Genomic DNA, 20,921 nt, shown 5'->3' with positions numbered 1-20,921 from the left:
ATCCATATCAAGTTTACATGGGCCCTCCGAAGAATATCCCATCTAGACTCAGCCCCCCCACCTATTCCTGTAACCCTGCATTTCCCATGGTTAGTTCGCTTAACCTACACATTCCTGGACACTATGGGGATATTGAGCGTGGCCAAAGCATCTAACCTGCACATCTTTGGACTGTGGGCAGAAACTGGAGCGTCCAAAGGAAACCCACACATATACGGGGGCAATGTGCAAACTCCAGAAAGACAGGCGCCAAAGGCTGGAATCGATCCAGGTCCCTGGTGCTTTGAGGCAGCAGTGCCTAACACTGAACTACTGTGTTGCTGCACATGGTTACGGATTATCTTACCTGTTTAAAGTATGGACCGTTTGATGCACTGCCATGCTGCAATTGTGCCTCTCAACATCCTGGAAGTGATTAAGCAGCTTGTAAGGCTTTGCAGAGCAAAATTAACAGGGAGAGACAGCTTCTGCTATAGCATATTTCAGACTGTTTTGTAGGATTGGAAAGGAAATTGAATGTTAGCCTTTATTTCTCAGTATCAGCTCAGTATAGTTACATAGGGCCTCAATGAAACAACACCTAGAGTTACCATGTGCAATTTTGGTTTTCTTACTTAAGGAAGAATATAATTGTCTTGAAAACAGTTCTGAGAAGATTCGCTCAGTTGATATCTGGGATTGTCATATGAGAGAAGAATGAGCAGGTTTGGGGCGGCACAGTGGCTCAGTGGTTAGCACTGCTGCATCACAGTGCCAGGGACCTGGGTTTGATTCCAGCCTCGGGCGACTTAGGTTTCCTCCAGATTCTCTGGTTTCTTCCCACAATCCAAAGATGTGCAGGTTAGGTGAATTGGCCTTGCTAAATTGCCCAAAGTGTTCAGGGATGTGTCGGTTAGGTGCATTGGTCAGGGGTAAGTATAGGATAATGTGGTAGGGGAATGGGTCTGGGTGGGTTACTCTTCGAAGGGTCGATGTGGACTTGTTGGGCCGAAGGGCCTGTTTCCACACTGTAGGGATTCTAGAATTCTAGGACTGTACTCATTGTAATTTAGAAGAATGAGAGGTGAACTTGTTGAAACCAGAAAAGTTCTGAGAGTACATCACAGGCAGTATGATCCTTTTTGTGGAATTTGAACTGGAGGATATAGATTAAAAATAAAGTGCATCCCATTTAAGATAGGGATGAGGAGGAGTTGCTTCTCTGAGTGGGCTGTTAGACTTTGAAATTCTCTTGCGCTATGAGCAGTGGAGGCAGTCATTGAATGAATTCAAGGCTGTTTTAGACAGGTTTTTGATTGACAAACGAATCATGAGCAGGGGCTGGACAGACAAATGGAGTTAAGGCTCCAGTCAGGTCAGCTGTGGCCTTACTGAATTGCAAAGCCCACTCAAGGAGCTGCCTGGCCTACCCCTGCTCATACTACTTCTGGTCATTGATGCTGAATTGATTATTTGCCGAATTGTCAGAAAATGTTGATTCTGGGAAACTAATTAAACCAATGCATATGTGTTTTAATTAGATTTGGGCGCACTTTCACAATGTGATAGAAAACTACTGTAGTAACTGTTATCTGTTTGAGAAGTATGTAATGCTATTCCAAGCATGTTAGAACTTCATGCCTCCAAACAATCAAAGAAAAACTGATGTTTAAAGTGCTAGGATTTGCAAATACAGTGCTGCAATCCAATATGAAGGGTCTTTGAAAGATGAAACAAGTAACTGATCTTATGCTTGTATGTTTATAGTAGAATAAATACAATTCATAGAGTTCAAGTACAATACCTTGACACATGGGATGCAGTGAGGTCCTCTCAAGATCTGCTTCATTTCCAATAAAATATTTGGTATGTTTTTTTCTTTTTTTTTGAAACCAACTTTTCTTCAACCATCTAGCCTCCTGCTTACAGTCAAAAAGGCAAATGTGTAGCTTACACTTGGATCGTCGTTGGCACTCACAGCATTCACTTCCATTTGTGAAGCACCTTTAACTTTGAAAAATGTTTGAAAATGCTTCATAGAGATTTCAGATGCTGCACAAAACATGGAATAATGAGAAATGACTAAAATATTAGTCAGAGGTAGTTTTGAGGAGGGTCTCAAAATGGGTGAATGAGGAAAGAAAAGGGTTTTGTTAAAGATTATCAGCGCTGGACTTGAAATATTGATGCTGCTTTCTCCCCACAGATGCTGCCAGACCTGCTGTGTTTCTCCAGCAATTTCTGTTTTTCTTTCTGATCTCCAGCTTCTTATAGTCTTGATTTCTTTACTGATAAAAAAAGTCTGTCGATCTCAGTCCTAGAGTCACAGTCTCCACAGTCCTCTGTGGAAAAGAATTACGCAGATTCACTACCCTCTGAGAGAATAAATATCTCCTCCATCTTTCACAGGTGACCCCTTAGTCTGAAAAGTACAGTATTTGTGATATGAACTAAATTCAAAGGCTTTGGTTTCTCCAATTCTTAGGCAGATTAAATTTTAGCTTGTCCAAGATTGAATATTGAGTAAGCAGTCTAGTAATACAGAGGTTGTGGTTTGTTCAAGAGTGGGAAGGTGGGATTGATGTTAGTCCATATCTGTTGAAGATGTTAAACAGGGACAGCATATCGGTGGGAAAGGAAGGGAAGAGACTTTCGCAGGACTCCACAGAAACTGATGATCTGTCTATGATTGGATAAGAGTATAGCTAAACAATATGATCAGCAATTCAGTGGAAATTAAATCAGAGGGAGCAAGCAATGTTCTGGTCGACAAGGTAAGCTTGAAACCTGAAATAAACATAAAAGAATGCTGAAGAAATCCAGAAGGTCTGGCATCATCCATGAAGAACCAAACAAGTTACCATTTTGAGTCTGGTCTGACTCTTCTTGACAACGTATGGACTACTTCTTCAGAAATAAGTGAATGTGGACAATTCCAAGTGCAGTACTTCACGAAAGATAAAACCCTTAGAAAGGGTACAGAAGAATTTTGTCAAGATGTTCCCTGGGTGAGATACTTTGGTTGAAAGCAGAAGGTTGAAAGATAACCTTGTGGAGGCTTTCAAGGTGAGAGGTTTTGATACTGAAGAGGGAGAAAATCTCTTCCTTTTGATGAGTGGGTGAAGAACCAATCATCATCAATTTAAAATCTGTCCAGAATATCTAGAGAGGGGACGAGAAATGTTTTTCATGAATCATTTACATTGCAGGATGTGGGAATTGCTCCTAAGGCTAGTGCCCATCTGGAATTGACCATAAGAAGGTGGGTTTTCAATTGTTATAACAGTTGATGAAGGGACTCGGTGTAGATGTGTTAGGTAGTGTGTGCAAAGAGTTTGACTCTGCTGCAATGGAAGCACAGCGATAAAACCATTTTCCAGTCTATTGTCCAACAGGAAAAAAATATGTGGTTTCTTACAACGTAGGCGTTTCGCATGCTTGCCTTCATTGTTGAGTCCTTTGACTATCAGAGTTGGGACGTCATGTTGAGGTTGTGCAGGACATTGGTGAGGCCTCTTCTGGAGTACTGTGTCCAGTTATGGTCACCCTATTATAGGAAGGATATTATTAAGCCAGAGATGGTCCAGATGAAATTTACCAGGATAATGCCAGGATTGGAAAGTTTGAGTTATGAAGAAAGTCTGGGATATTTTTCACTGGAGCATAGGAGGTTTATAAAATCATGATGGGTATAGATAGAGTAAGTGGTAAATCTTTTCCCTAGGATGGGGGGTTTCAAAACTGTGGGGCGTATTTTTAAGCTGAAAGGTGAGAGGTTTAAAAAAGACAAGAGGGCCAAATGTTTTACAGAGAATGGTTTGCGTGTGGAATAAACGTCCTGAGGAAGTGGTGGGTGTGGGCACAGTGACAATGTTGAACACTTAGGTAAGTACATGAAGAGGAGAGGTTGGAGGAATATGGGCCAGGAGCAGGCAGGTGGGACTAGTTTAATTTGGGATTATGTTTGGCATGGACTGAATAGACTGAAGGGTCTGTGTCCGTGCTATATGTCTCAATGATTCAATATATAAAAACTCAGTCATCTTATACTAGCCAGTCAAGATTGCATTGTTCTAGAGTATTTTTAACGATTGATCTGTCAAGTGATTCATTGACCATAACTCGGGTGGAAGACCTACCATTGGAATTCTTCCCATTTCCCTTGAAATAGGTTGAATTGTCAGTATCCCAAATAATCCTAGTTCAACAGCAGGAAGTGTTTTAGTCCTCCATGCCAGTGTCAAAGATTTATCAATGAATAAGAACTAGCCCATTAAGCTTCAACTGTATAGTCCAACAATTGAGACTGAGGATGTGTGATAGGACAAGTCCTATCTGGAACAAATCTGAAATGTGCCATGTTCCAAACTATGATGTATAAAGATGGGGATTACCACCTTTACTTTTAAGCACAAACTTACATTTGATGTTTTATGGATAAGTATGAAGAAAATAGATGCTAAGCCAAGAAGGTTGTTAAGAGTGACCAATATATTATTCCAAGAGGTGGTTTTTCAGGAGCATTTTAGAGGAGGAGAGTTTCTAATGTAATTATTAATTAGCAAGGCAGTTGGTGGAATTTTGGATTGCATAGTTGTAGAAGCTGAAAGAAGCAGAGATTTTGTGCAGGCTGTAAAGTGTGTGCTTAGTTCAAATCATCCTTGTTCAATCTAAAACTCTGCTGCATCTTTGGCTAACCAGTGAGATGTTTGCCTGTGTATTTATGCTGTAGTCAGGAATTGAATCAAATGATTGGTAGAACAGTACTGGTACATAAGTTGAGCTGTTGCATATTGATGCTCCAGCACACACCACAGAAACATTGTATAGTGTCTTTTTAATTCTTATTATTAAATTAACCAACTAATTAGTATGGTTTCTAAAATAATGTCAAGATCAAGCGTCCTGGCTTGCATCTCTGAGATCACTGACATAGCTGGATGCAGGCTTAGAACTACAAATGTAGAGAGCAAGATTTAATCCAGTTATTCGTTTGCCGTGACCAGGTATATATATGTCATTGCATACTTTATATATTCCTGCAGACAGGCTTGACATTTCTAAAATTTGCCATTTGCACAGATATCTCAACACACAGTTCATCAAGAAAAACAAATTGACAGAAGCTGACCTGCAGTATGGGTACGGTGGAGTGGATATTATTGAACCACTGATGGAGATAGGAGAGGTAAGCTCAGCCAGATAAAAAAAAGTCCAATTTGAATTGAAGTATTGGTCTGATCAATATGTTTATTTGAAACTTCTGCTGGAACAGTAACTGAAACTTTGATGGGTAAGCGTAAATCAAAGCTTTTAAACTCCTGGTTGCATAAGTTACATAAATGTGCAATCATCTACATGTAGTGGGGTGGTTTGTATTGATGTTCAAAGTAAAGTCACAGGGCAATGTCTTTTAAAATAACAAGCTCTCAGGCCTGACAAAATGCATGCAAGTCTCTTCAGAGGTATTATATGTGATAGTCCCTTATGTCATTGTTGTTTTTCAAGCAATTTTCAGAATATAGCCTGTATGTTCCTCTGTTTGAAGTGATTTAATCATTGTATCCTTAAAAAAAATCTTTGTTTGATGTTCATCTCTTTCTATCCCTTGCATGGTCAACATTCTATAAATAGCTGCTTTCGGGCAGCAGTTTCGATATTCTGTTATCATTGTCTTGCTGTTTTCAGGCAAGGGAAAGTTGACTCCTTTAACAGTTACTGCATCTGGGCATTTATATTCCCAATGGAGCCCCTTCATCTGACTTGTATAACTTTGAGGCAAGAACGTTATAATGTCTGTGCAAAAGGAAACAAGAAATGTTAGAACTGAACAAATAAAATTGAATTATACAGTATGTTTTTAAATACATATTGATTTTCCATTTTAAATATTATCGTTTGTCTCTTTCTCACATTTTTCTTCTTTCTCTCTCTCTTTCTGCACCTCCACCTCCGAACCTATCTTTGGCTTCATATTTTAGAAAATTGATGTATTCAGCTTAATTCCAATTAAAAACGTTTGCATTTCTAGCTAGCTCTGGACATGTGGAAGAAAATGATGATTGAGCCATTACAAACGGTCCTCATCCGAATGCTCCTCCGTGAAATAAAAAAGTGAGTGGGTATCAACTAACTTTAAATTGCTTTTCTTGTTCAGAAATGCCAGTGACCTAGTAACATGAATAGCTTTTGTGAAACATGACAGGTTCCAGTTTTGTGGTATTTCTATTTCAAGCTTTAGATCTATGGCTTTAAGATAGTTCTAACATGATAGCAAGGTAGTAGCTATGACCCCATAATTCTTTCATAATTGAATCTGCAATCAATGGATTTGACAGCTTAAAATTAATGTAGGAGAATGGAAGATGCTCACTTCAGAAAGCTACAATGCAGCCAGACCAGTGGTATAACTGTTACTGCTTTCGATCAGCTATTTGGATATTGTAGGGAATAGCTGGATCAGTGCCATTGAGATAAATGAGTCTTTTTCAAGTTGGCAATGGAGTGCCGCAGGGATCAGTGACAAGTCTACATTCAGTTGGAAAAAATATTAGTTGATCTATACCTTGACATGTAGTCTGGCAGCGTAATGTAAGTTAGCCATGCAGTGAAGACGGTGGCAGTAATCATGAACTTGTTTAATTCATGTATATATAGGATAAGTGGGATAGAACTTTAATGTGATTTTGTTATTACTGTGCTGAACCAAGAGGAGCAGCCTGTGTAGGAGATGAGAGTGTGGTGCTGGAAAAGCACAGCAAGTCAGGCAGTATCCGAAGAGCAGGAGAATCGATGTTTCAGGCAAAAGCCCTTCATCTGTTTGCCCGCAACGTCGATTCTCCTGCTGCTCGGATGCTGCCTGACCTGCTGTGCTTTTCCAGCACCACACTCTCGATTCTAATCTCCAGCATCTGCAGTCCTCACTTTCGCTTGTGTAGGAGATGGACTGCCTATATGGTAGCAAGTAGTGATGGTGCTGTAAGAGCAACGTCATCAAGTCAAAAATGACAAGGCAGTGGAGGAAAATGCCCCAGATGATCACTTAAAGGAACATATAGATAATGCCAGTGATTATTTTGAAGAAAAGTTAATTGTGTAGATGAACGTTGAGAACAAATGGAAGTGCTTCAGACAGGCTGTTAAATACTGAATGGAGAAGGTGGGTTGAATTTTAACCGTGACGTGCTGATCCCGATGGTGAAACAGGGAGTGAATGCCATTTCTGCTCTCTTTCTTTTTGACGTTCTTTCAACCAATTCAAATTAACACTACGTGCTAGACAACATACACAAGAAAGATGCCAATCAAGTGGCACAGAAGTGAAATCTGTCGAAGCTGACAATGCTGCAGTTACAGTCAGGTTATGAAAGAGCTTCTTGATAAACAGTGAGGCTTGTCATTACAGTTGCAACTTGCCTGCTCAACTCCATTCATTCACAAAATACTTTGGAAGGTTTTGAAATTTAAATTTCACTTGTCAGTATTGTATATACTCGTGTAAAAGTCAAATTTTTAGACTATTTTTTAAGGTTAAATTTAGGGGGTCGACTGTTACATGGATACCACTTTTGAGGGGCTGAAATTCATGCTATAGTCCAAAATACTGTATCATTAGTAGAAGTCCAATTGATCTCTACATGAATAAAGAAAATACACGACTAATTACAGTAATTACCAGATAGAGACAATAGAAACAAAAATGAATTTGTAAGTTTTCATTTATACATAAAGTGAAGTAGAAATTTAATATAGCTTTAAATCACAATTACAATGTACATTTTAAAAGGTGAAATACAAAAGTTCATTAAAATCATGCAAAATCACACTGTTAAACATCCTCAGTACCGAATAAAGCTTGATATTCAACAGGGAGAATGATATCATCGTATGGATCCTCTCCATCTTTGCTATCTGTAGTTAGAGTTAGCACATCATCTGCTGCTGCTTCTTTATCTATGTTGTTACAACATAGCGGTGAACCCTTCTGCTAATTAAACCAAACACCCAGAAAAGCTCACCTCGCCTCATAATCTGTTAAAATGTAAGTGTCAGCCAACTTCTCAAGTTCCACTATTTGAAGAAAATAACATCAATTTTTTTTTTAACCCCAAAAAGTGAGCATTAAAGAGCAACTATTCACAATTCTAAGTCCCCCTTTCTGTTAACTGCTTATTATCTGCCTCCAACTCTCTAACAATATACTGTTCCATTACGACACTTATTAAACTTACATCAACTTAATTTCAAAACCACACAACGCCTGTTGTCTTCCACGTCTGTCGTCTTCTGACTGAAGATGTCCCTGGGTTGTCTTCTTTCCTTTTACTGCGAATATGTTTCGTATGAAAAGGTACCTTTGATAGAGAGTGTTTCCTAATTTCTTGGAACTGTGTTGATGGCAGTTGTTCTGTCTCCAATTTTCAAAATGTCTGCATTTTTATATCCCCAACATCGGATCATGTTGGTTTGATGTTGGCAAAACAATAATTTCAAACTCAATTGGGTTTTAATGTCCTGGGGCATAATTTAAACCAATTCTTTAAATTTGGATTGTTGTCAAAATAGCAACCAACTCAGTTATCCATTTCACAGCCAAATGTTATATGTTTTCAGTTTTCAATTTTCCAGTGCACTCTGAGACTGCTATCCAGTCATCACAGGTGCTTGTCAGCCCTCAGTTCAGAACAGCATTCACTGTATCTTAAAGGTACAGTCCATGCTTTCAACTTCATAACAATGTCATCTCATAGATAATTGATCTCTGTACCGTCCAATGCATTCGAAATTCCACATTTCTTGAATGCTTTGAAAATAGTCTCCGCTTTTATTTCCTTCCATGAATCAATGATCCATTCACAGATCAGTGGCAGTGAAGGAGCCCACATACTGCCTCCTTTCATGTATGTTTTTTCTCCATCATATATCCAGTTATTCCACTTCATTCTCATCATGTCCTTAAATGTCTTATTGATACCAACACCTGTTGGTAGCAAAACTCTTCTAAGTCTATTAGGAATGACAGCTATGTCAGTGTTATGTGATCGGATGTTGTCAACAACATTCTTCACGAGATGTGATCTAAACTGGTCCCTTGCGTAGTCCACCAGGTCATAATTTCCAAACTTCTTGTATCTATTTTCTACATCCATCTTCGTCTGTCCAGCCTTGTGGGTACATGTGGAGGACAGTTCCTTTTGGAAATATCTCCTTTGGCCAAGTTTTTCTCTGAAAAACAGCTATTGGTTTTAACTTAGTGCCATCAGCCATACAAGGAAGAACTAAAGTAAACCTACTTTTCTCAAGGCCAGTGGTTTTCACCAATACTGTTGGTTCTCCTTTTTGGTTCACAGTTCAATTCTCCGGCATGTCGAGAATTTTAGGCATTTCATCCATGTTTCCGATACATGATAACTTGTCAGTCTCCTTCTGCCAATTTCTGATTAAAGACTGGTGGAACTGTAATATCTGATTTTCTAATTCAGCAGGCAGCTTTTGTGCAGTCTTAGTTCTCTGCTGAAGTACGAAGTCATGTCTTCTCGTGAGCCTTGTGCACCATCTTGCACTTGCATTCAAATCTGAAATTCCATCCTTTGATTTGTCTTGTGCATGGATTCAGATGGCTTCATGACTAACACCATTTCCACTTTGACGATTTTCGTGTACCCATTCAGAAACTTTTTTCTCCAATTGTGGCCACCTGTTGGTTTATCTCTGTTGGCACACTTTCATTTCAGCATTGTCTAAAATTGATTTGATTTCTTTCTCCAGTCTTTGACAAATTTCTCCGAAACACAAAATTCTCTTGCTGCTACACAGGTGTTTGTCTTCTCTGTAACTTCAGTAACTTTCAGTTTAAATGCTGCTGTATATTTTTTGTTTTTTTCTGGAGGGCATTCTTACACAAAATGAAGAAGAAATTTCAAAACCTCAACTAGGTATATGACTTTATTCCACGAGGTTGGTTGTCACCTGACCCTGACCTGATGTGTCTTAAACCTTTGCACCAAATTGGTATGAATTGTACATCATATCACATAATAGCAGAAAAAATAAATTCATTTCCTCAGCATAACATTTATGTACGGGATAATACCTTGACTTACAAATGTTGATCTGTTACCTATGAAGAACTAGGGTTGCCTTTTACATAATATCTGGAATTTTCCATGTTTCTTGACCAAAAATAAGGGGTCGACCTTTACATGAGATCGACTTCTTTTCAATCATATCGTGGGTGGCACAGTGGTTATTACTGCTGCTTCACAGCGTCAGGGTCCCAGGTTCAATTGTAGCCTCGGGCGACTGTCTGTGTAGAGTTTGCACATCCTCTGCGTGAGTTTCCTCCGGTTTCCTCCCACAGTCCAAAGATGTGCAAGTCAAGTGAATTGGCCATGCTAAATTGCCCATAGTGTTAGGTGCATTAGTCGGAGCGAAATGGAATTGGGTGGGTTACTCTTCGGAGGGTCGGTGTGACTGATTGGGCCAAAGGGCCTGTTTCCACACTGTAGGGAATCTAATCTAATCTACAAAATATATGGAATGTCACACATTACATTGGACTAATCTGATTCATTGCTATTAGTTGACACCAGCCTGGCACAATTCATGACTGGTATGTAGTGATAGACACAGAGGAGTTGGGGACACTTCACTGTGGATCAAATGATGACATACTTTTGAATTCATTCTTTATGTCAGTGGCCAGTCACTGATCCTGCATGTCATGTCTCCTGCTCTTGTAGATTCTGTAAAATATTCTCTGCAAGAAAAAAATGATCTGGACCATGGCTGGTGTCAACCAAGGCTTGGAATCATGGGTCAGAGTAAACAATCTTGACTTTGCAGAGATGAAACAGAAAGCCATTACTTGTCTATGTGTAGAGAGAGTATGCAATTGGAGCTGAATGTTCTTCATTCAGGAGTGGAATGTTCTCCAGGGGGAAAAACTGATTTGGCTGGAGAGGGCGGAAGAGCAGTGTTTCCTCATTAATGCTAAGGGATAGCTGGAAGTAGTTGTCTAAACTCTTAGTGTGTTGATACCCATTCACAACTTAGGATTAAAGAGTAGTGAGCTAGAATGTATTTAGTAATATGAACCTATTTGATCTAAAGGCCTGTAAATGGGAATGCAGCAAATTTTGTTATAATTGACACCTTATGAATCGGCAGTCTTGATAAACTGGCAAGAATTATAAACCTCAAATACTTCAAGTTTACTGTATTGTTCTGTCCAAACATGGTAGTTCTCTTATGTATCTACCTCCAATGCAAATATAATTGTTGTTCAAATGAATTGCCACGCAAAATATCAACAGTTTATTCAATTTCGAGTCAATTTCTCCTCAAATACCGCAATATCCAAGTAGTCAGTTGAGGGTGCAAGTAAGAAGGCCTTCTGCCAGTAAGTTTTATTTAAGGCAAAGTTGCATTTTTGTTTAAGTGATTTATACTTTAGATAAAGTATAACAGTGATGCATACATCCCCTGCATTATATTTCCAATGCTTAGCGTGTGTTTAATATTGATCATGTGGACTCCTTGTTCAGCCAGAATATTTGATCAGACTGCACACTCCTGGTCCCATGGATGCCAAATAATAGAAGGTTTACTGTATTTTGAAAAACACTGATTGCAATAACTTATCAAAGATAAATAGAAGTATTTACTTTGCATTCTAACCAGCATTCCCTCTAATGTTCTTTCTGGCTGCATGGACCTCTGGGCTCTGTGTGTAGCAGGGACTTCCAGGACAGTTGCTATCGCCAAAGCCAATCGCTGTATTCCAAACTTTGGAGCAGCTGCACGTGCGCAAAGCCGAGAGAGAATGTTAATGCTGTCATGTAGATTGAAGCGCATTGAAGCAATTCACATATTTGACTTTCAAATCTAGCATTTTCAGAGAACCAAATACAGCAGTATACTTTGCATCACAGTGAGCTGAATGACTTTGGAGCTTGTTGAGCAAGACACGTTAGCAAAACCACGTGCATGCTGAATAAGATAGGGAATCTTGTTTGTCCTACCAAGCATGCATGTTAGCCCTGAGCTTAACGTTTCATCAAGTTGCATTCAGTGCAGCATTGCCGTAAGTAAAGAATCAGCCTCAGTGCTCAAATGCTGGAGTGCGATTGAATACAACTTTCTGACACTGAAGTTGGACAGTTACCAGATAACTGCTTCATGGTCATTGTATGTTTCTGAGTTTGCTTTAACCATTCAAGGTTAACTAAATATCCGCTTTCAGCAAATAGGTTCTCAAAATGTTCTTATGTTCCTGTAACAAGAGGACCGTTTAGGACTGAGATAAAGAGAAATGTTTTTACTCGGAGTGTGGTGAATCACCACTCCCGAAGCCTGGAGAAGCTCTTTGAGTATATTTAAAATAGAGGTTGAGAGATTTATAAGATCATAAGGTGTGGGCGCAGAAGAAAGCCACTCATCCCATCCAGTCTGCTCCCCTATTCAATGGATCATGGCTGATCTGATAATCCTCAACTCCGACCTACTAGCTTTCCCACATAAACCTTGATTCCCTTACAGCTTTTAAATAAATGTCTATCTTGGCTTTGAATGTAGTTAATTACCTAGCCTAAACAGCCCTCTAATTCCACAGACTTACTGCCCCCTCAGAGAAGAAAGTCCTTCACATCTCTGTCTTAAATTTCTAATTAACAATGGCCTAAAGCATGATAGAGGTGAGATGGGTGAAGGCATTGAAGTGTTCAGGAGGCCATGATTGTATTAAATGGCAGAGCAGGCTCAACAGGTTAAATGGCTGACTTCTGTTCCTATCAAATATACAAATCAAACTAAGGTAAATTTTCAAAGCAACTTGATGCAATTCTAAGATTTCTTTTGTTCCATTGTAATGTAGTGATCGCTGTGGAGAGAATCCAAATCAAAAAGTAATCCATGGGGTTATCAACTCCTTTGTTCATGTTGAACAGTACAAGAAAAAGTTCCCCCTTAAGGTAAGAAAAGCCTGGAAATTATATGTTAATAGTGAGGAATGCATTTTAATCTTCTAACCACTGAGCCACTGTGCTGCCTTTGGAATGACTATCATTCAGTTTACACAAAGTGGAAGAAACTGTCTGATATTTGCTGGCAGCTCAGCATAAGCTACTAAACTTGTACGCTGTCTGTCTGTATTCCAAAATGCGCATGTCATTTTATGTGTGTGCTGAAACTGGAAGTTTACATTGGACATTAAACGGTTCACTGCACTTGGAGACACTGAAAATACTGGTCATAGATTCATGGTGATATACAGCACAGAAACAGACCCTTCGGTCCAACTCGTCCATGCCAACCAAATGTCCCAACCTAATCTAGTCCCATTTGTCAGCACTTGGCCCATATCTCTTGCATGTTTGCATGCATGTTCTAGTTTACTGCCTGTCTCGTTCAGTAATATTATCTATAACTAATTTAGGACAAAAAGAAAAGATATGTGCAACAAATGTTCAGATTTCTGACTTTCACCACATTCACATTTTGAAATACTTAATCCTTGTTCTTTTTAAGATTTTGTAGGCACTCTAAGTAATCGTTCTTTCAACTTCAGTTTTATCAGGATCTCTTTGAAGGTTCATTTCTAACAGAAACAGGAGAGTATTACAAACAAGAAGCTTCAAATTTACTTCAAGAGTCAAACTGCTCACAGTATATGGAAAAGGTATAATTTAAAGTTGTACTTGCATTAAGTGGCTTTCAGTGATGCAAATTGGGTTCCAAATCGCAGAGAATGTTCAATACACTCCTGTTATCGCAGGTTTTAGCAAGATTAAAGGATGAAGAAGTTCGATGTCGGAAATATTTGCATCCTAGCTCCTATGCCAAAGTAATTCATGAATGTCAGCAACGAATGGTAGCAGACCACCTGCAATTTCTTCATGGGGAATGCCAGAATATCATTAAACAAGAAAGGAGAGAAGGTGAGAAATATGGTCAGTTTCCAGTCCACCACCTAAACCGCTTGTTGACCAAATCGTTTGTTGGTCTGTGCAAATTTGCCTGTTGTTGTATCTGACACCTGGGTTGATATCAGATGGTCTGATTGGTGTTATTCAACTTTTTCATATTTTCATGTCTTGCCAGAGTATTTCAGTATTACGAGTCAATCACCTTATCTGCCCGGAGTTGCACTTGGACTAGGAAATAAAGAAAAAGATGGGTTTTTAAACGTTCCAGCAGCTTCGTGATCATCTTACATGAGACTTTATAAAAGATTTCTAGATTAATGAAAGTAAAATTCTAGCTGCTGTAGCCAAATTTAAACTCATCTCTCCAGAGCAGTGTTTCCTGTAATCTGCGCAACTAGATCAACAGTCCATCAAGTGCCTTATACTTAATTGTTGTAGCCACATACGTCCTGGTGGTTAAATGAAGCTTACTGCTGCTAGACTATAAGACACAGAGCAGAAGTGGGCCTTTTGGTTCATCGAGTCTGCTCCAGTATTCAGTGAGGTTGCGGCTGACCTGATAATCATATTGGAGGAATAGGAGTAGGTAGGCTGTTCAGCCCCTCAAGACTGCTGTGTTCATCAATAGAATCATGGCTGATTCAGTGCTCCTCACACTCACTTTCTTTCCCTTTCCCTGTAACCTTTGATTCCCCTACAGATCAAAAATCCATCTATCTCAGCCTTAAATATACTCAAGGGCTCTACTCTCACAGCTGTCTATGGCAAGGAGTTCCAAAGAATCTCAACTGTCTGAAGAAAGTCCTCCTCATCTCAGTCTTAAATTGGCACCCTATTATTCTGAGACGACATCCTCTGGTCCTAGATTCACATGAAGGAAACATCCACTCTGGGTAGCCCCTTAAGAATCTGATATGTTTCAATGAGATCACCTCTCATTCTTCTAAACTCCAATGAAGGGAGTCCCAACTTGTTTTACCTTTGCTCATAAGACAATCCCTCCAGACCAGATCCTGATAAACCTTCTCTAAACTGCCTCCAGTGGCCATATACGTTTTCTTAGTTCAGGAAGCCAAAACTGTTCCCAGAATTCCACCTGTGGCCTGAGCAATGCTGTGTATAATTTTAGCAAGAGCTCCCCATTTTCTTAATCCATCCCCAGTGTTGCAGCTTTCTGCAGGCTTCCCCCTTTTAAATAATATAGAGAAGATAAAATAATAAAAGGGAACGTTGATCTGGGACATGAATCCAGGCCTCAAGATTACTAATCTATAAACCTAATTGCTGTGTACTTCCCAGCCCAACCTTGTACTTCATGAGAATTTGACACAATCCCAAGTAAATCCAAATGATTTATTCCATGATGATGTCAGAAAAAAGGTTGGAATGTAGGTATTGAAAGAATTTGCACTCTAAATCCCTCCATGTCTGCCTCCTCAGGACCTGTTGTGAAGCCTTCATCAATTAGCAAACTTTCGGTTTCCTGCCCTGGTATTTTACTGTGTGACTTGGGGTTAAACTTAGTTTGATAATTCTCCTGTGAAGTCCTTTGTCATGCCTAACTATCTTAAAGGTGCCATATAAATACAGGTCATTAGGAAACATAAATTAATAAAAATTGAACTTCATCTTTCTAAGATATTTTATACTTCTCACACTGTCATATACTTTTCATAGACTTCCATTTTAAATCAGCAGTATGAAGAGAAATCACTCTTCTTCAAAGATATAATGATATCAATCAATTAAGACATGCACTTGTCCAACTGACATTTTCTTGAATTGATAAAGCATCAAATTTGTTATAGGTTCACGGACTCCTAGCAAAACTGGAAATGGGTATCAGGAGGAAAACCCTCCAGTGGTTAGAGTCATAACTGACACAGAGGAAGGTGGTCATGGTTGTTGGAGGTCAGTCTTCTCAGCTCTAGGACATCTCTGCAGGTGTTCCTCAGGGTAGTGTCCTAGCCCCAAACATCTTCAGATGCTTCATCACTGACCTTCTGTCCATCATGAGGTCGGAAGTGGGGATGTTTGCCGATGGTTGCACAATGTTCGGCACCATTCACAACTCCTCAGACGCTGAAGCAGTCCATGTTCAAATGCAGCAAGATCTGGACAGTATCCAGGCTTGGGCTGATAAGTGGCAAGTAGCATTCGTGCCACAAAAATGCCAGGCTATGACCATCAACAACAAGACTATCTAACTGTTGCCTCTTGACATTCAATGGTTTTACTATCACTGAATCTCCTATTATCCACATCCTGTGAGTTATCATTAATCAGAAGCTCAGCTGGACTCACCACATAAACGCAGTGGCTACACGAGCAGGTCAGAGACGAGGAATAGTGTGGCAAATAACTCACCTCCTGACTCCCCAAAGCCTGTCCACCATCTACAAGGCACAAGTCAGGAGTGTGATGGACTGATCTGGATGAGTGCAGCCCCAGCAACACTCAAGAACCTTGACACTATCCAGGACAAAGCACCCTGCTTGATTGGCACTGCATTCACAAGCATCCACTCCCACCACCACTGACGCAGCACTGTGTACTGTTTACAAGATGCACTGCAGAAATTCATCAAATATCCTCAGACATTGCCTTCCAAACCCGTGACCACTTCCATCTAGAAGGAACAAAGGCAGCAGAAATATGGGAATGCTACCACCTTCAAGTTCCCTTCCAAGCCATTCTGAATCCTGACTTGGAATTATATTACTGTTCCTTCACTGTCATGGGGTTAAAATCCTCCAATTCATTTTCTAATTCCTTTGTGGGTCAACCACAGCAAGTGGACTGCAGTGGTTCAAGAAGGCAGCTCACCACCACCTTCTCAAGGGCAACAAGCAACGGGCAATAAGTGCTCACCAGCCAGCGTCACCCACATCCCACAAAAATGAAGAAATTTTTAAAAGGTTCAAATGACTTGGCCAGTTATATCATAATTTACAAGTACTGTCTTGAAGAAGATATAACTTTATAATGCCGTTAGAATCTAATTGAAACCTAGGTCCCTCTTGCAAAATGTTTGGACAACCATATCACTGTTGAGAGTGTTTGAACAAACTGAATTCGAAATGTATCAGTGCTGTTCCCCCCTCAGCACTGTCAACATTCATCTCTTTAGAATACACATTAAGATTGTCAGTGTCCTTGGCATTTTACCTTGAAAGTCACTCTGCTTTTAAAATCAATGTTAACCTGCCACTGATGCACTGCTTTTTGTAACTTCCTTCACCACCAGAGAGCAGTCAACCACAGAGCTGTCTGGATAAAATTGGAAGGTTTCCTTCTCTGAAGAATGTGAATGAACCAGTTCTGTTTTTATGGTGATCCCACAGTTTTCATGGTCATTTTTACAATCAGTAACAGTTTTTAAATTCAAAGTCTTAAATTTGAACTCAGATTCTCAAACTGTTAGAGTGAGATTTAATCTCTCATACTTCTGGATCATAAAACCTAGCATCTAGGTTATCATAAAAATAATCACGATAGTACTTTTTTGTTGACATGTTCATTATAGCAGACTGGCAAATTTCACCACCTTTATTGTAGGATTGTTGAATTGCGTATATGCCAATAAAGATGAGCAATTTCCTCTTTCTTCCTATATCCTTTTCACCTTCCAGCAGACATGGCAAATATATATACTTTGCTCCGTGCTGTCTCAAACGGTTTACCTCATATGATTCAGGAGCTGCAGAATCACATTCATGACGAGGGCCTTAGATCCATCAGTAACCTCTCTCAGGAAAACGTGAGTATTCCACTGAACGATTTCTTCACCTTTATTTGTAAGATTAATAGCTTGTTCTGGGCGAACTGTTAACTATAAAGTAGCATCTCAGTTTGTCATAGATACTGTCTGGCTTTCAGTCTTTGGAAATATCCTTTCCTTAGAAGGTGGGGTGACATTCACACAGCTTTTCTTCAAGTGATTTCTGCAGTCATAAAGCCACCCCAAAACATTTAACATCCAGTGAAGTACTTCCAAAAAATCTTGTCACTTTTGCAGGGAATGTGGCAGCCAATTTGCACTTAGCAAGTTACCACAGTCAGTGATAAAAACTGAAGGTGCTTTCTCCCTCTAAACCTGCTTCTGTCTTTATTTCAGATCTCCGGCATCTGCAGTATTTTGATTTGATTTTAGTCCACAAACTGTAATGTGATAATGACTAGATAATCTGCATTTTATTTTGGCCATGGAGGGATAAATATTGACCAGCTCACGTTGAAATTTTGTTTCTTTTCCATTCCTAGCTTTATTTCTTTTGTATTTAATTTTCTCTTCAAAAGAAAATAACTTGTAGAACAACCTCTGATTCACCTTTTTAAAATTTGTTCATGGCTGGGCCGAGATTTATTGCCCATCCCCATTTACCCTCAAGAAGGTGGTGGGTGAGCTGCCTTGTTGAATCACGATAATCTGGTTAGTTTTAGGTGAATCCACAACACCTTCAGAGAGGAAGATTTTGACTCTGTTATTCTGAAGGGACAGTGATAATGTTTCCAAGTCAGGATGGTGAATGGCTTGTGGGGTGAGCATGCATGTGGTTGTGTTTCCATGCATTTTGAGTTGCTCTTGTCCTTCCAGATGGTAGTGGTCGTGGGTTTAGAATGTGCTGTCGAAGGAAGCTTGGTGAAGTTCTGCCATGCATCTGAGTGTCAGTGGTGGAGGGAGTGAAAGTTTTGTGGATTGGTGTCAATCAAGCGAGTTGCATAGATCTGGGTGGTGTGAAGTTTTTTTGATTGTTGTTGGATCAGGAACTAATTTGGGCAAGTGGAGAGTATTCCATACTCCCGACTTGTACCTTGTAGGTAGTGGGCAGGCTATGAAATTTCAGGAGATAGGTTACTTGCCACAGGACTCCAAGTCTCTGACCTGCTTTTGTAGCACTTATATCGCCAGTCCAAATCAATTTCTGGTTTAGTGGTAACCCCTGTGAAGGATTCAGCAGCAGTAGTGCTATTGAATGTCAAGCAGTGGTGGTTAAATTGTTTTGTGTTGGAGATGGTCATCGCCTGGCACTTGAGTGATCTGAATGTTCCTTCCCATTTGTCAGCCCTGAATATTGTCCATGTCTTGATATGTTTGAACATACTGTTTCAGGATCTGAGGAGATCTGTAGTTATTGGGTTTTCCCAGTACCTCAAATGTATACAAATATCTTTTTGTATAAGTGAGAAATGCGTTGTCCTCCGTAGGTAAAAAGAGTGTACAGAATCAAACTGCTATAGTGACTATGTATGTATATAAAGATTTTTCATGTATAAAATATATTTTTGAAGTTAAAAAAGATGGCACTTTAATGTGGGAGTATATGTGTGTGCGTGTGCACGCGCATGCATTTGTTAATGTGTAGCCAAAGGAACATGCAATGGCGAAGGCTGGTGATACAGATAATGATAACCAGAGTGTGACAGGAAGGAACAGTCAACAAACATAAGAGTGCACCAGCAACTAGTATAAGAGTAGGTTAAAAGACCAAATTTGAGACTGTTTATCTAAAAGACAGATGAATTGATGATGCAAATACGAGTAAAGAGTATGATGTAATGGTCATTACAGAGGCATGTTTGCAAAGTGACCAAAGCTGGGAACTAAATACAGTATTTTGGTGTACTTAAGTTTTCAGAATTATCGGAAGCAAGGAAATAGAGTAACTCTTAATAAAGGTTGAGATCAGCACAGTAATGAGAAATGATCTTCGCTTGATAGATCAATTTGTCGTGACACTGATCTCAGTATTGGTCAAGTGAAGCTCATTGCAGTGGAACAGCTCCCTCTATTCTTTTTGCCACACATTCAATTCTGTAACCTTATTGACCTTACCCCAGTCTGCCTAAGGCTGAGGCAGGAATCCACTGATTATTATCAGGGTTTATCAAGGATTACCTCTTCTGTTTCTCCAATGGCACCATTAGTAGCGCAACATGTAAAATTCTCAGGTTTCCTGGATAAATAAATGGGAGGAAATTTGATGACCAAGAGTGTGACCATTATTTATGGTTGTGTTACTTGGAGTCATTGAAATATTTCTGTTCCGACAAATGAAGCACAATTATCCTGAGAACTGACGAAGAAGGCGATGACGACATTTCAGCTGGATTATTTTTCTGAATACATTTTCTTTTGTAAAGGCAAACGCATAAGCATCATTTAAAGCTCCATTTGTAGCTTGTTAGCAGTGTAGGGAAAACATTCAAGGATGTGTCCAGGTAAAGTAACAGGTTCACATTTGTTAAAGACTTCTGCCTTAGCTATTTTGGTGCAATTTCAGCAAGATGATATAGCTTTATTTAAAAGGGAGCAACCACCTGTTTTTGCTAAGTAGGAGAAAAAGAATGAGCAAAACTCAAAGACAGTTGTACACCAAAGTGAAGAATAAAACGAAATGGGGGAGAACAGGAGACAGTGAAATCTGAATAGAAATATAAAAAAGAATTAATCCATAAATCATGACATATGAAATGATTTAAGTAAGGAATTCCACTGGAGTTCAAAGGATCTAATCTTAAAACAAAGTACACTGTAAGCCTGTTTAGTAAATGTGCAGTTCTAGTTCCTTTCATAGTGCTTTGATAAACTTTTCCCTCCTTGCTCTGAAGTGCTAAATCGTGCTGGATGCAGATAATTGGGTTTCAGAGCTTCATATCGATTGGCAAAATAGTTGATTTTCCCCAGTGGATTCCATTGGTTAATGTTTGCAGCCTATTTGACAATATGGATTGACCCAGTGATTAGGAAGTAGATGGGGTGTTGGCTTTCATCGCAGGGTGAGTGGAGTATAAAAGTCAGCAAACTTTACTGCAGTTGGACAGAACTTTGATAAAACCACATTTGGAGTATTCTGTACAGTTGTTGACATCTTATTTCAAAAACATTTCATTGAATTGGAAGCAGTTCAGAGAAGGTTCACTTAACTCCTGGATTGAAAGGCTTATCCTGTGAAAAATATTAATCCAATTGCGCCTTTCCCCATCAGAGTTTAGATGAATGAGAGGTGATCTTAT

The 20,921-nt window shown here is 39.4% G+C and overlaps 1 protein-coding gene across 4 annotated transcripts in view; it reads left to right on the top strand.

The window, feature by feature from the left end:
• The window catches only part of cul2 (cullin 2), a 76,558-nt gene that overhangs the window by 33,314 nt on the left and 22,323 nt on the right, over positions 1-20,921 (top strand). For 2 of the 4 annotated variants that reach the window (XM_072576119.1, XM_072576122.1), the window contains 6 exons: positions 5,062-5,167; positions 6,011-6,093; positions 12,854-12,950; positions 13,547-13,657; positions 13,754-13,928; positions 17,540-17,664. In XM_072576119.1, the coding sequence (XP_072432220.1) occupies positions 5,062-5,167; positions 6,011-6,093; positions 12,854-12,950; positions 13,547-13,657; positions 13,754-13,928; positions 17,540-17,664 (697 nt within the window). Of the gene's footprint in view, positions 1-5,061; positions 5,168-6,010; positions 6,094-12,853; positions 12,951-13,546; positions 13,658-13,753; positions 13,929-17,536; positions 17,665-20,921 lie in introns of all 4 variants that reach the window. The other 2 variants (XM_072576121.1, XM_072576120.1) reach the window with 2 other exon arrangements.

Source organism: Chiloscyllium punctatum, chromosome 8, assembly GCF_047496795.1.
Source record: "Chiloscyllium punctatum isolate Juve2018m chromosome 8, sChiPun1.3, whole genome shotgun sequence".
Lineage (NCBI taxonomy): Eukaryota > Metazoa > Chordata > Chondrichthyes > Orectolobiformes > Hemiscylliidae > Chiloscyllium > Chiloscyllium punctatum.
This window is presented reverse-complemented; position numbering and strand designations above follow the sequence as displayed.